Source organism: Hyla sarda, chromosome 4, assembly GCF_029499605.1.
Source record: "Hyla sarda isolate aHylSar1 chromosome 4, aHylSar1.hap1, whole genome shotgun sequence".
Classification (NCBI taxonomy): domain Eukaryota; kingdom Metazoa; phylum Chordata; class Amphibia; order Anura; family Hylidae; genus Hyla; species Hyla sarda.
In genome coordinates, this window is record NC_079192.1 from 320166130 (window position 1) to 320183109 (window position 16980).

At 42.4% G+C, this 16980-nt stretch overlaps 1 protein-coding gene and 1 non-coding gene across 6 annotated transcripts in view; both read right to left on the reverse strand.

The window, feature by feature from the left end:
• The window catches only part of ARHGAP26 (Rho GTPase activating protein 26), a 412307-nt gene that overhangs the window by 270124 nt on the left and 125203 nt on the right, over positions 1-16980 (reverse strand). For all 5 annotated transcript variants that reach the window (XM_056574910.1, XM_056574908.1, XM_056574907.1 and 2 more), the window contains one exon: positions 8393-8471. In XM_056574910.1, the coding sequence (XP_056430885.1) occupies positions 8393-8471 (79 nt within the window). The remainder of the gene's footprint in view (positions 1-8392; positions 8472-16980) is intronic.
• LOC130268125 (U6 spliceosomal RNA) lies at positions 926-1028 on the reverse strand. The gene has a single exon (XR_008843489.1). It is a non-coding gene; the product is annotated as a U6 spliceosomal RNA (small nuclear RNA).

Sequence of the window (16980 nt, forward strand, 5' to 3'; positions counted from 1 at the left end):
TACGGAACTACAACTCCCATAATACATGAAGCTTTGCAACATCTGGAGAGCCACTTAAACCGAGGTGATTTTAGAGTAAGCAGCCTATTTTATTTTAATGGGTGTTTGACTGCTGTGAAGCCCACCATAAAAAAAAAAAAAAAAAATATCGGCTGCATAGTCTAATATCCCTGGGCCTATTTTTGCTCCCAGTCTAGCCCTGGAAGTAAGTGTATTACAGGTATTTCCCAACCTTTAACTCTTCAGTTGTTTCACAACTACAGCTCCCATCATGCTCTTCTGTCTGAATGATGGGAGTTGCAGGTTTGCAACAGCTGGAGAGTTCACTTGGGGGGCAGACATAGTAGCATAGTTTATATGGGGGGGGGGGCATCATGGCACAGTTCATATGGAGGGGGGGGCAGGCCTAAATGGAAGTATAATACTCAGAAACAGGGTGTATGGAGGTATTATATCAGGGGCATGGTGTTTGACAGCATTATATTTAGGTACACAGCATGTAGTAGTATTATATTCAGGGGCACAGTGTGTGGCAGTTGGAGAATGATTATGACTTAATAAATAATGTTTTACAACAGGCAGCACCTATTTCTGGCATGGCACTGCGGCCGCTAGGTGTGAACCAGTTCTTAGCGTTTAGCCCGGACCTTCACCGGATGACAGACCTGGATAAGCGGACCCCTACTAAAAGTAGTTGAGTACCTCTGCTTCAGAGTTCAGAGAGCTACTAAACTAGTACATGGATTGCATGATAAAACTTACCATGAAAGGTTAAAAGGACCTTAACATGTATAGCTTGGAAGAAAGAAGAGACAGAGGGGATATGCTAGAAGCTTTTAAATACATAAAGGGAATCAACACGGTAAAGGAGGAGAGCATATTTAAGAAGAAAAACTATAACAAGAGAACATAGTTTTAAATTACTGAGAGAGTAGTGGATGCATGGAATTTGCATGTCATCCTTGCGCAGGGGCCATGCTAATCTTCTCTATATCGTTCCAATTTTAGTATATGTGCTGCCAAAGCATGCATGGAATAGACTTCCTGCAGAAGTGGTCGCTGCAAATACAGTGAAGGAGATTAAACATGCATGGGATAGGCATAAGGCTATCCTTCATATAAGATAGAGATAGGCATAAGGCTATCCTTCATATAAGATAGAGATAGGCATAAGGCTATCCTTCATATAAGATAGAGATAGGCATAAGGCTATCCTTCATATAAGATAGGGATAGGCATAAGGCTATCCTTCATATAAGATAGAGATAAGCATAAGGCTATCCTTCATATAAGATAGAGATAGGCATAAGGCTATCCTTCATATAAGAGAGAGATAGGCATAAGGCTATCCTTCATATAAGATAGAGATAGGCATAAGGCTATCCTTCATATAAGATAGAGATAGGCATAAGGCTACCCTTCATATAAGATAGAGATAGGCATAAGGCTATCCTTCATATAAGATAGAGATAGGCATAAGGCTATCCTTCATATAAGATAGAGATAGGCATAAGGCTATCCTTCATATAAGATAGAGATAGGTATAAGGCTACCCTTCATATAAGATAGAGATAGGCATAAGGCTACCCTTCATATAAGATAGAGATAGGCATAAGGCTATCCTTCATATAAGATAGAGATAGGTATAAGGCTATCCTTCATATAAGATAGAGATAGGCATAAGGCTATCCTTCATATAAGATAGAGATAGGCATAAGGCTATCCTTCATATAAGATAGAGATAGGCATAAGGCTATCTTTCATATAAGATAGATAGGCATAATGCTATCCTTCATATAAGATAGAGATAGGCATAAGGCTATCCTTCATATAAGAGAGATAGGCATAAGGCTATCCTTCATATAAGATAGGGCCAGGGACTATTCATAGTATTCAGATTATTGGGCAGACTAGATGGGACAAATGGTTCTCATCTGCCGACACATTCTACGTTTCTATCTTTCCTCTGTTTGCATGCATGGAGGGAGAAGCAGAGTCATAAAAAAGACTCAATTTCCCAAGATCCCTCCACTCCTACTTCCTGTAAGCTGCTGCCCTCCCCCATGCTCTCCACACTGAGGAAATTCTAATAAAGTAATGCCCCCCCCCTCCCTCCCTCCCATATGCATATCCCCTCCCATCCTAATAAGGTACCGCTCCCCATTCTCCCCTGGTCCAATAGAGATGCCAGCTGCCTGCTGTGTGTTGTGCTATATCATATTACAGCAGTGTTTTCAAACTGTGTGTGTGTCCTGCAGCGGCAAAACTACAACTTCCAGCATGCCTGGATGGCCAAAAGGCTCTATTACATGTTATACTACCATACAGAACACTGGACATTGGCTGTCCAGGCATGCTGGGAGTTGTAGTATTGCCACAGCTGGAGATACACTGTTTGGAAACCACTACTGTAATATGTTGAGTGCAGACGCATTAGCCCGTAGCTTCATCATAGCAGTACCTATTACATGTTATACTACCATGATGGGAGTTGTAGTACCAGCACAGAGGGGCCGCTGCGATCTTCACTTATCAGGCAGTGAAGAGGGCAACATCAGCGCTCGCTCCCCGGCCACCGGGGAATGAATCTCTGTCCGGACCATTTGACCAGTCCAGGGCTCCCAGTGGGGGATTTGACTTGCGCTGCAGAGCGCTGATGCCGCTTGCTTCCCTGATAGAAAAGTACAGAGTGGGTGTAAAGTGGGGCATACAGGGGAGGGGCATACAGGCTCATCACTGCAGACGCATCAGTGTTATACAGTGTTGTGTGTCCAGCAGTGGAGTAGTAGTTTTGCCACTGCTGGGGCACATAGTTTGGAGACTGTGCATGGTATAATGGCATAAAGAATGCCAGCGGGGATCATGATCTCCGAAAAAAAATTATACCAGCCGTCATTCTTTATGCTCGTATAGCATGTACAGTGGTCTCCAAACTGTGTCTTCCGAGGTGGCAAAACTACAACTCCCAGCATGCCTGGGCATTTGGCTGTCTATGCATGCTGGGAGTTGTAGTTTTGCCACCGCTGGAGACACATAGATTGCAGACCACTGTACCTCGGGGATCAGGTTTTTTGGAGCTGGCTGGGGGGCATTGTGGGCTGGCTCCTGTTGCATTGTGGGCAATAGTGATGTTCTAAGCCTAATATGACTGCCTAAGGAAGCTCTATGGGCTCGAATGTCACACTAGCTGGAAAAACGACTGAGCTTCCTGTACACCGCTCAGGAAGGAATTACAGATGAACTGTGAAAGACAGAAAACACAAGTATATTGGAAAGTTGTATAACTTTTGATTCTGCTGTATGGGAAAAGCAATTGTTGTGCGCTGCATATCTCCTTTAAAGGACTCTTGGACTGGGAGAAATTAAAAGGTTTTCTGGTCTAATTAAAACAAGATTGAACTTTTTGCCTCAATTCTAAGCATAATGTCGGGAGGCAACAAGGCTCATCACTCACCTGCCCAATACCAGAGCTCTGAACATCAGGCTGAGCTAAAGGCTCACCTTCCAACAACACAATGACCTTGAGCACACAGCCAAGACAACACACCAGTGGCTTATGGACAACTCATATATATGTCAGGAAAGACCTCAAAATTATCTCCATGAGCAGTCCTCATGCAATGACAGGGCTTGAGAGGATCTGCAGAGAATGGCAGAAAATCCCCAAATCCAGATGTGCAAATCTTGTGGCACCATACTCCAGAATACTAAAGACTGTAATTGTGGCCAAAGGGGCTTCAACTGAGTACTGAATAAAGGGTCTGAATACTTATGGCCATGCAAATCTTTTTTTTAAATGTGTTTTTACATCCTTAATATAAGATACAGAGTGGACGTTGATTGGGGGGGGGGGGGGGGGGGGGGCTTTTATTTTAGCACAAGGCTGCAACAAAATGTAGGTCTGCAGAAATCTTGCACAGTGTGCTGCCTACAATGAACATCTGCTTCAATTCCTTTTCTACCAATGTAATGGTAAATAATCTGCAGCCGTTCACTCACCATGCTTTTAGATTAGTCCATTTGAAATACATTGCACAAAGCACAGTTTAGCATTTTAATACAACTAAATCAATTTCCTCTTATTGTATATCCCCCATCCATTTACGTTCATACTTTAGTCTGCTAGATGGATGGACCCAAATTGTTTAATCCTATCACGTAGCCCATTTTATGAGGTTTTAGCCTCCGGAAAAGCGTGTTTCACAGTTAATTTGGACAAGTATAACATTTTAAAGTGGATGCGGTTCTCTAGAGGCTCAAATAAACCTTTATCAGAGTTCACATTTATTAATGTGACCATAGTAATCACCATGGCAACCTGGAGGCTTGGCAATGTCGCACTTCACGTTGCACAGCCATCTGATTTACCTTTGAACAGATGGAGTATGCTCAGCGGAGCATGGCTGAAATTCATTTTATTATGTTGTGTAAACTTGACACTAATCCTAAGGACCTGCTAGATTACTCCCGTGCCCTTTTCTATGTCACGGTGGTTAAAAAAAAAAATTAAAACTTGCATTCAAAATCCCTGCAACATCCTGCACTTTGGAGCCAAACCGAGGGGACATCCAGAAGCCGTTCATGGGGCTTTTTTGTTTTATCCTTTGCCATGTGCTTGGATTTCAGAATGTAACTTTTACATAAGCACAGAACCGGAAGACAGGGAGGAAAAATACAGAAAGTTGTCGTTCCAAGTGGGTGTGTCTTGAGGAGAAATGGGGGGAGGTGGGCATAAAAACTATCCAAAACAAACAAACAAAAAAAACTATAAAACAACCACTCGGGAGTACTCTGTCTGAAACGACATCGGGATCCAACAGGTCAGAACTTAATGAGAAACAAATATGTTCGTTTCTTTTTTCTCTCTGTAGGCTTGGAATCCTAACTGATGTTCTAGGTCAGACTGCCATCTGGTGGCCAACAAAGATAGTTTTGGAAGAAAAAAAAAAAAACTGAACATCAGCCAAGTAGGTGGACTCCTAGCACCAGATAAGTGGAATGATTAAAGTCTATATCATATGAACATGTTTGTTTGTTTCAATTTGTTGCTTTAGTTTAAGATAAAGAAAAAACAAAAAGGGATTATCCATGATTAAAGAAAAATATAAAAATTAGGTGCTTTTATTCAAAACCCCCATCACACCTGTCCTCAAGTTGAGTATTACAACTCTGCTCCATTAACTTCAGTGAAAGAGTTACAATACTTCACACAAACTGATTACAAGAGTAGCGCTATTTCTGGAAAAAAGGAGCAAAGTATTTTGAACCATGATAACTATTTTAAGCCCATTAACCCCTTAAGGACCAAGGATGTATCGGTACGTCCCGAGTCCTCTCCCTTACTATAACGCAGGGGCCACGGCGTGGCCCCACATCATAGCGGGTCGCGCCCGGCCTTTAACAACAGCCAGGACCCTTGGCTAATAGCGCGCGGCACTATTAACCCTTTAGTCTAAAGTGAAAGTAAACCAATGCCGGTTAGCTCAGGGAGCTGTTCAGGATAGAAGCGGTGAAATCACGGCATCCCAAAAAGCTGTAGGACAGCAGGAGGGTCCCCTTACCTGCCTCCTGTTGTCCGATCGCCGAATGACTGCTCAGTGCCTGAGATCCAGGGGATAAGGGGATAAGATGCCTGATCACGGGGGTCCCGCTGCTGGGGACCCCCAGGATCTTGCACGCGGCACCCCGTTTGTAATCAGTCCCAGGGCGTGTTCGCTCCGGGTCTGATTACCGGCGACCACAGGGGCGACGGCGTGTGACGTCAGGCCTCCATCCCCGTGTGACGTCACACTCCGCCCCTCAATGCAAGCCTACGGGAGGGGGCGTGAAAGCTATCAAGCCCCCTCCCATAGGCTTGCATTGAGGGGCGGAGCGTGACGTCACACGCCGCCGGCCCTGTGGTCGCCGGTAATCAGACCCGGAGCGATCACGCTCCGGGGACTTATTACAAATGGGGTGCCGCGTGCAAGATCCCGGGGGTGCTCAGCGGCAGGACTCCCGCTATCAGGCATCTTATCCCCTATCCTTTGGATAGGGGATAAGATGTTTAAGCACCAGAGAACCCCTTTAACCCCTTCCATAATAAAAGTTTGAATCACCCCCCTTTTCCCATTTAAAAAAAAAAAATAAATGTGTAAATAAAAATACATACATGTGGTATCGCCGCGTGTGGAAATGTCTGAATTATAAAAATATATAATTAATTAATTAATTAATTAAACTGCACAGTCAATGGCGTACACACCCAAAAAATCCAAAGCCAAAATAGTGTATTTTTGGTCACTTTTTATATCAATTTTCTTCAATTTTGTGGCACAATGACTTTTTTTTCGTTTCGTCGTAGATTTTTGGGTAAAATGACAAAGTAGAATTGATGGCACAATAAATAAGCCATCATATGGATTTTTAGGTGCAAAATTTAAAGAGATGAATTTTTAATGGTAAGGAGGAAAAAATGAAAGTGCAAAAAACGGAAAAACCCGTGTCCTTAAGGGGTTAAAGAGATGTTCTCCCATGAACTACTCACTATTTCCAAGAACAAAAGGGTCACACAGCTATCTAGCACTAAAGTGAATAGGCACAGTACCTGGTACCTCTTTTGCAATAACATTTTTCCTTGCTGACTTTCTGCTAACATTGCAGCCACTTTATTCTAATGACCAGTGGGGTTCTTATACAGTCATGGCCGTAAATGTTGGCACCCCTGAAATTTTTCTAGAAAATGAAGTATTTCTCACAGAAAAGGATTGCAGGAACAGGTTTTGCTATACACATTTATTCCCTTTGTGTGTATTGGAGCTAAACAAAAAAAGGGAGGAAAAAAAGCAAATTGGACATAATGTCACACCAAACTCCAAAAATAGGCTGGACCAAATTATTGGCACAATTTGAAAATTATGGAAAAATAAGATTGTTTCAAGCATGTAATGCTCCTTTAAACTCACCTGGGGTAAGTAACAGGTGTGGGAAATATAAAAATCACACCTGAAAACAGATAAAAAGGAGAGAAGTTCACTTAGTCTTTGCATTGTGTGTCTGTGTGTGCGCCACACTAAGCATGGACAACAGAAAGAGGAGAGGAGAACTGTCTGAGGACTTGAGAACCAAAATTGTGGAAACATATCAACAATCTCAAGGTTACAAGTCCATCTCTAGAAATCTAGATTTGCCTTTGTCCACAGTGCACAACATTATCAAGAAGTTTGCAACCCATGGCACTGTAGCCAATATCCCTGGGCATGGACGGAAGAGAATAATTTATGAAAGGTGTCAACACAGGATGGTCCGGATGGTGGATAAGCAGCCCCAAACAAGTTCCACAGATATTCAAGCTGTCCTGCAGGCTCAGGGAGCTTCAGTGTCAGTGCAAACTATCCGTCGACATTTAAATGAAATAAAATGCCTATGGCAGGAGACCCAGGAGGACCCCACTGCTGACACAGAGACATAAAAAAGCAAGACTACATTTTGCCAAAATGAACTTGAGTAAGCCAAAATTATTCTGTGAAAACATCTTGTGGACAGATGAGACCAAGATAGAGCTTGTTGGTAAAGCACATCATTCTACTGTTTACCGAAAACAGAATGAGGCCTACAAAGAAAAGAACACAGTACCTACAGTGAAATATGGTGGAGGTTCAATGATGTTTTGGGGTTGTTTTGCTGCCTCTGGCACTGGTTGGCTTGAATGTGTGCAAGGCATCATGAAATCTGAGGATTACCAACGGATTTTGGGTCGCACTATGCAGCCCAGTGTCAGAAAGCTGGTTTTGCGTCCGAGATCTTGGTTCTTCCAGCAGGATAATGACCCCAAACATTTGTCAAAAAGCACCCAGAAATGGATGGCAACAAAGCGCTGGAGAGTTCTGAAGTGTTACAGGCCCCAGTGTGAGTCTACGGAGCCAGTCTGCGACTAGACCTTTTGCAACCAGAAGGAGATTGCAGCGAGTTGGAGGAAAATTGAAGTGCACAGCCACTTGCTATTCTATGCTCATTCTTATGATGGGTGGGGGTCTGAACCACTCAGATCCTAACCATTAAAAACTTTTGACATGTCACACATGGCTTTTTTTAAATAAATATTAATATTATAAACTGCCACTGCATATTTTGAGACCAAAGCCAGATGTCAATCCAACAAGAAGGAGAAGTATAAGTCCTTCCTTTATATTTACCATTCCTTTTGAATCCACTTTGGGCTTAAAAACTGCAGCAACACTTTTAGAAAAAAAAAAAAAAAAAAAAATACTGTTGTGTGATAGCAGCCTAATAAACTAATGTTTGGTCTTCACCTGGATCATTCTTTGCACACATGAAAAAAAAAAAAAAAAATACATAAAACCACAGTTCTACCAGAAATTAAAAAAACGGGTTAAAAAACAAGGTTACTTACTGGTTCTCGACCATCCATGGCTTCCATCCACAGCCGCCTGTCATCTTCTGAAAGAGCCTGCATTGTTATTGTAGTAGCTCTGTGATGAAGACGGAGGCAAAAAGATTAAAAAAAAGAAGTCAACTGGCCATTCAACACAGGAGGTGATAAAGAACAGCAAACACAAAACTCCTTGTGCCACAAAGACAAGATGCTTTTCCCCACCTGTCAAGTAGACTGCCAAAGAGTACAAAACATGTTTTGAAGGGAACGTCCTCAATTGCTACCAGTTAAAGGAAGCTAACAGTTGGTGCTGTGGGAGTGTGGATCTAGAGCCAGCACTGCACCGAGGACACAGTCTTTGTCATCTAGTGGGGAATGTAAATCATTCAGCACTATTTGACAGATTAACAAGGTTCAGGGAGTTTCAGGGATTTTCATCTGGAGTGACAGAACTAGAATTTAAAAATACATCAATTGGCCTTCTGAACATTAGTTAAACAGAACCTTCTTTATTGCTGTAACTGGTTACATTAATATTACATTAAAATGAGAACACAAAATAACTTTTTATTAAAAATACATCACATAAATTAACTTCCAAATGTAATCCCACCTGGATAGCCTCCTCTTATAATATAGCCACCCCAATGGTCAGCTGACTGCAATGGGTCCGGCTGTGGAGACCCAACAATAATAAAAGCTAGGTCAGGAAAATGTACTGGATACTTCCGGGGAAATGTAGTATTACATTGCAACTGCTTACAGAGTCCTTCCTTATGTGCAGGAGACAATCTGTGCAGTGACTGTCAGCTGGAGCAAAAAGATTTTCCACTGCAGTTTATGGTTAAGAGATTTCATTTTCTGCCATTATTTAGTCAATATCTTAAGAAAAAAAAAAATATATATATATATATATATATATATATATATATATATATATATATATATATATATATATATAGAAAAATATACACATGCACACACAATGTATTTGCACCCTCTGAATAGGGGACACTCCCAAAAGAGGATGGAACACAGCAACATGCTCCTAATAGTGGACAACCAGGCTGTGCTGGCCCTACTCTCAGGGGGTTAAAGCCCAAACCCAGTAAGGGGCCAGGGCTGTTGCACCCCCAGAACAGAAGCATACGTCCACATCAAAACACTTTATTCCCCCTGTGCCAAATAACTCTTTTCCCCCGCCCCCACGCGCTTATTGCCCCGGTGCAACATCACTTCCCCTTGATCCCCCTATACCATTTCCTTCCCCCTTTATTACCCTGTGTGCAAATGCATCATTCCCTTTTTAGGAGCCCCCAGTGCCACATCATTCCCCCTTGTGCCATTTATTTCCCCCTTTATCCCCTCTGTGTAATTTCATTCCCCCTTTATCCCCCTAGTGCCACTTTATTCCCTCGGTACCAAATCATCCCCCCCTTTATTACCACCTGTGCCACATCCCTTTTGCCCCCTCCCTCCTCCCTCTGTTGTTCTTCCTACCTGGCACGCAGGCTGTCTCAGGTGCAGGGGCTCTCAGTGGGCTTGACATCCTCTTTGCTGCACTGACTGAGCAGTGGTGGCTGCCGGCACTGACGAATGATGTCAGGGTGTCACTCATCAGTGCCGGCAGTCGTCGCTGTGAGCAGTGCAAAATTATCCCTTTTTATCATATTTTACAGGTAATTACACTCTGGAGTAAGTACAGTACAGTATTCCATCATTTAGGAAGATTTTTGAGCCTTTTCCCAATGGGGACATCTCCCAATAGCGGACATTTTTTCACACACACATATTATAATATATATATATATATATATATATATATATATATATATATATATATATATATATATATATTTATTACATATACATACACACACACACACACACACACACTAGCTGAGTACCCGGCGTTGCCCGTTTTTTCCTTCCTAATCCCTGTTGGGGAGGAAAATAAACAAAGGAGGAAGCTTTTGACATCATATCCAGTCCTCATATATTCTTGTCATATCCCGACCTCCCATCCCGACCTCATATCAAGACCCGTAATATGTGTACCAGATATTGAAATATCTCCAGCCGTACGGAAGTTATGTGGGAACATACATTTCCCATTGATTTGCATGGGACTTTAAACAAAAACCCTGACCCTCACAAATGGGGGTAGTTAAGGGTTAAATTAACTGCCCTATATTTTAAGTGGACATATAAGTAACACGTGAACAAGTATTATCGAAATATCTCCAGCTGTTTGGAAGTTATGCAGTAACATATATTTCCATTGACTTGTATGGGACTTTAAACATAAACCCCGCCCCTGGCAAATGGGGGTGAGTAAGGGTTAAATCACCTATCCTATGTTTGTTGTTGACATATAAGTAACATGTGTGCCAAGTTTCATGTTAATATCTTTAGCCGTTTGGAAGTTTTTGTGGAACATACATACATACACGTTGAGTTTTATATATATATATATATATATATATATATATATATATATATATATATATATATATATATATATATATATATATATATATATATATATATATAGATTACCGTATATATATGTTTGTGTGTACACACACACATATATATATAAATATATATATATATATATACACACACACACACACACACATATATACACACATATATACACACATATATACACACACACACACACACACACACACATATACACACACACATATACACACACACTATGTAATTGCATTATGTGGCAACTGCTAAGTGTTTTCAGATTTAATAAATAAAAGCTAATGTTTTGTATTGTGAGCCCAGGGATTTCTTTGATCCAGATCTGACCTCAATAGTTTTGGTATAAGAGCCTCTGGTGGTTGACAGGTCATTTTTGTAATTTGTATTCATTAGCTAATGTCTACAGCATTGCATTTTTTTTTCGAATAAAAATTATTCATAAGTAACATACCACTAATTCTAAAACATGCACGTACATGGACTGACAGAAGAGGAAAAAACATGCAATATATAGTTATTTATGTCTCCTGCACATAACTGGACAGTGTATCTGGCTGGTGCAGGATCTGGCAGAAGGCCAAAAAAATAAAAGGGTTAAATGGAGAGGTCTGTCACTTGCAGCTAACTTTCCTGGAAACCTCTGCTGCATTTATATCAGTTATAGAAGCCCCTGTCATTAACCCCTACAGGACCCCATGACGTACATGTACGTCAGGAGTCCGCTCCCGTTCTATAACGCGGTGCCACGGCGTAGCCCAGCGTCTTAGCTGGTCAGGAACCGTGGCGAATAGCGCTATTAACCCTTTAGAAGCGGCGTTCAAAGTTGATCGCCGCGTCAAAAGTGAAACTAAAACGTTGAAGGTTAGCTCAGGGAGCTGTTTGGGATCGGCGCAGCAAAATCGCGGCATGCCAAACAGCTTACAGCACAGCTGGAGGATCCCTACCTGCCTCCTCGCTGTCCGATCGCCGAATGACTGCTCAGTGCCTGAGATCCAGACATGAGCATCCAAACGGCAGAATCATCGATCACTGGTTTCCTATGAGAAACCATTGATCAATGTAAAAGATCAGTGTATGCAGTGTTATAGCCCTCTATGGGAGCTATAACATTGCAAAAAAAAAAGTGAAAAAAAAGTGAATAAAAATCTTTTAACCCCTTCCCTAATATAAGTTTGAATCATCCCCCTTTTCCCATAAAAACTGTGTAAATAGAAAAGAAGTGAGACCCGGTGCGATCAATCCCTCAGTCCCTGTACTACTACCCCCATCATGGAACAGAGTCTGATCCATGATGGGGACAGTAGTACAAACACTAATGTAGTCCCCCCAGCCACTGGCAGACTCCAGCATCTGGGGAATTACTACACCCATCATGGAACAGACTTGTTTCCATGATGGGAGTAGTAGTAGTCCCACAACACTGTAGGAGTCTGCTGATGTCACCTCTTCTGAGCATGCTCAGATGTAATTACGGATATTTTAAACCCAGGTGCAAACGGATGACATTAAAGGTTCATCTGTTTGCCATAGACTTCAATGTTAAAATGATGATGTCCGTGCTGTCTTCGGTTTTTTTCATGGAAGAAAAAAATACTGCATGTGCCGTTTTTTTCTTCCATGAAAAAAACGGAATGGAGTGCAGACGGGTGCACAGGGATGTAAACGGATTGTAAAAAAATCCCATTGACAGGAATGGGAATTTTTTTAAACAGTTTTTAATCCGTTTACAGTCTGCAAAAACGGAATTGAAATTGGGATAAAAGAACGGGGACAGATGGCCGTGTGAACGCACCCTTACAGAGAGGTCACAAAGTGCCTTGGCCATGACAGAATGTGATGTTTCTCTAGTTAACTGTAAAACAGTTCACAGATAAATAATGCTGCAGACAACACTTAACCCCTTAAAGACCCAGTGATTATTTTTTGGTCTCACGTATTTTTGCTCTTTACATTCTAAGACCCATGGCCCAGATTTATCAAACTGTGTTAGAAAAAGTGATTTTTCCACAGCAACTAATCACAGCTCAGCTAACAAGCTCTGGTAAAGTGAAAGTTGAGCTGTGATTGGTTGCTGTGGGGAAAAAAATCAACCCACTTTTTCTCTCACACAGTTTGATACATCTGAGGCCATAACTTTATTATTTTTCCACTAGCATAGTTGTATTAGGGCTTCTTTTTTTTGGGACAAGTTGTTCTTTTCATTGACGCACTTTATTTTATGATATAATGTATTAGAGAGCCAGAAAAAATATATATGTAAGGCAAAATTAAAAATAATTTTGGAATTGCGCAATTTTATCGGGCAATTATTTTTATTTATTTTTTTATGTTCACAATACAGTAAATCTGATATGCCATCTGTATTCTACTGGTCGGTAAGATTGCAATGATACCAAAATAAATTTTTGTTTTGTTCCTTTTAGCTCCTGTGAAAATGAAAAGTATGGGGCAACATGAGCAGAAGTGTAAAAAATTTTTTTTTTTATACTAACATGCTGGTGTAGCCCCCAACTTTTCCTTTTCATAAGGGGTAAAAGGAGAAAAAGCCCCCCAAAACTTATGACAATTTCTCCCGAGTACGGAAACTGTTGCCTTGAAATATGACAGGGTTTGTTTGGAGTGAGAGCGCAATTAGGGATTGCATAGGGGTCGACTTGGATGCAAGCATGGTGTTTGCCTCCGCCACCAAAAATACCCTACGGCAGTGTTTCCCAAACTGGGTGCCTCCAGCTGTTGCAAAACTCCCAGCATGCCTGTCCAGCAATGCTGGGAGTTGTTTTGCAACAACTGAAGGCTCCGTTTAGGAAACAGTGCCGTACAAGATGTTTTTAATTTTTATGGGGTTGGGTGGAGGGGTAACTGTGTAAGGGTGTGTATATGTAGTGTTTTACTCTTTATTTTGTGTAGTGTAGTGTAGTGTTTTTAGGGTACATTCACACAGGAGGGGGTTCACATCCAGTTTCCCACTGGAAGTTTGAGCTGCGGCGGAAAATTTGCCGCAGCTCAAACTTGCATTTGGAAACTCACTGTAAACCCCCGCCTGTGTGAATATACCCTGTACATTCACATGGGAGGGGTGTGCGCAAACCTCCAGCTGTTGCAAAACTACAACTCTCAGCATGCATTGACAGACCGTTCCGTTCATGCTGAGTTGTAGTTTTCCACAGCTGGAGGACACTGGCTGGGAAACACTGAGTTAGGTAACAGACCCTAACTCTGTGTTTCTCAACCAGTGTGCCTCCAGCTGTGGCAAAACTACAACCCCCAGGATGCACTGACAACCGAAGCGCATGCTGGGAGTTATAGTAATGCAACAGCTGGAGGCACACAACTACAACTCCCAGCATGCCCTTTGGCTGTCTGTGCATGCTGGAAGTTGTAGTTATGCAAGATCTGGAGGGCCACAGATTAGAGACCACTGCACAGTGATCTCCAAACTGTGGCCTTCCAGATCTTGCAAAACTACAAATCCCAGTATACCCAGACAGCAAATGGCATGTGTGGGCATGCTGGGATTTATAGTTTTGCAAGTTCTGGAGGGCCACAGTTTGGTGATCAATGTATAGTGATCTCCAAACTGTGACCCACCTGATCACTACTGCTGCTGCTGGACTGACCTGACTGCTGCAGCCGCTGCCGGACCCGCCCCGCCTCTGATCGCTGCCACCAACAATTGTCCCCACCGCCAATCGTTCCCCGGCTCTGCTTGGAGGGGCGGGCAGAACGGGGGGACTGAACTCTGAACCACCCGCCATATCTGCCATTGGTCAGTCACTCCTAACTGACCAATGTCAGGGATAGGAGAAGTGGGGTGGAACCCCTACCACCCCACTCCTATCCTTCAGGGTGATTGGTGCTGTCTGGGAGAGCACCAATTACCCTTATTTTCCGAGTCACCAGTGACCCAATTGGCCAGGAAATGCTGTGATTCGCCAGTCAGGACCCCTTAGGCATTGCCACGGGATGCCTGCTGATAGATATAAGGTACAGGTATGCCCTTGGTCCTTAAGAACCGGGACGCAAGGGCGTACCTGTATGCCCTTCATTCCCAACAGGTTAAATGCCGTGATCACTATTGAATGGCATTTAGCCATTTCAATGAATGACATCAAAGCCAGCTCCAATGTCAGTCATTACCAGCAAGCTTGCGTCATATTCCCCTCACCCGACCCATGACGTACCGGTCCGTCATAGGTCGGGAAGGGGTTAAAGTGGTAATCCACCCCTAGACAATTTATCCCCTATGCAAAGTATAAGGAATATGATGTCTGGCACTTCTGAACATTAATGGTCGTCACGCCCCCCTCGATTAATGTCTATGGGAGGGAGCGTGACTACTGTGGTCGCTCGTAATCTGTCATGGAACAGAGTTTGCTCCGTACAGTGGATTACTGGAGTGCAGGGCAGGAGATCAGACATCTTATCCCCTAGAGGATAAGATGTCTAGGGGCGGAGTACCCCTTTGAACTAGTAACTTACAGGCTCTGTCTATACATGTCACTTTTTCCTGAGTATGACACCAAAGGAAGGCAAGGACTAGCTGCTATGATGCCTTCCATGCACACAGAGAAAAGGAGATCTTGCTCCCCTAGCTTCTTTATTTAATGAAGTAGACAAGTACAAAGTTGGGAAAGTACCCGCCTAGTCACAAAGACAATGGTTCAAACAGAATACTACCAAGAATAGAATAAACAATAGAAACCAAATGGAAACCAATAAACACTAGGAGATATGTGTGCTACCAGCAGGCCTAGGCCCTCCCCATTAAACAGCTTTATTTTACACAATTTGAGGAAAATATGGTCTCTTACTTCTAGAATATGAGGAGTATGAGACAAGTGGAGCAAAAAGGGGGGGGGGAATAGAGGAGTAAAAAGAGGGGGCATGAAGCGCAAAGAAGTGAAAGGAAAAAGAGAGAAAGAGAAAAAGATAGGGGTGACATGGTGGGTGGGAAATGATAGAGAATGAGTCCATGTTGCAGAAAAGGAGGGGGGGGGGATGGAGTTAATAAAACTTAACTTTTAATCTAGTACATTAAAAGATAAAACAAATATGAAGTGAATGTAAAAAAAACAGTGGTGGGTGTGCTCAATCTGTCTAGTCTTCCGAGACTCCAGCACAGTGTAGATCCCTAACGGCTACACAAGGTTATGGTAAACACAAGTGATTAACCAGAAATTATAATAAATTGGGTGTGTTGGTTCTCAAGGACATATATAGACTTGAATGGTAGGGCATGTGAGAATGAATGGGGTTGGGTAATGTGGGTTGGTTGGTGTGATAGAAAGGTTATTATGAGTATAAAGCGTAAAAACATCCAAAAGTGTACAGATGGTAGTGACTACAGGTTCTGATACAAAGTAATTTATTTATCACTTTTTGCCGGCAATCCACCCTGGTATATTACAGTAAGTAACGTTAAAATATTACATATATTGATAAAATGAGTACACAATAGCAAGCAAACACTTTCAAGAAAAAAGTAAAAAGTAAAGGGGATAAGCTCCACAGGTGGTGTCTGATTCCACAGGGAATCTCTAGAGTTTATAAATTCTGGGAGCGCCTAAGGAGTGTGCCCCTGATCCCTGTGCGTGCTGATTCAGAAGTCAGAGCACATATAGTGGAAGATAATGTCTTAGTGTGGGAGCACTGAGTTAAGCGGATGCAGATCGCATGCAAATGGAAGCACTGCAGTCCCACAACTAGTGCCCACTTCTTCGGCTCTGGTCTTGTATCCGCTCGTACGAGCGCTGATGCCTGGTGTGAATGGTGGTTAGGATGTACAGTAGGAAACACTGGTGTTGATTTCCCACCTAATTATAGACGCAAAATGACACATAACTCACTGTTAAATACAAAGAGAAGGTACCGGATTACACAGTATACCAAATAAGTCACTAGCTGTCACATCAGAACCATCCCTTGCCCTGCCCGATGCGTTTTGGACACTTGTATATGTGACCTCCTCAGGGACTGCACAGGGTATAACAGGGACCTAGATAGGGTAATATAACCAAAGTAAAGAGGCTAGTCACAACTTCTATACAACAATATATAGTGTAACCACAACAACGAGGGCTGCCAATACAGATACAGCCCCCAAA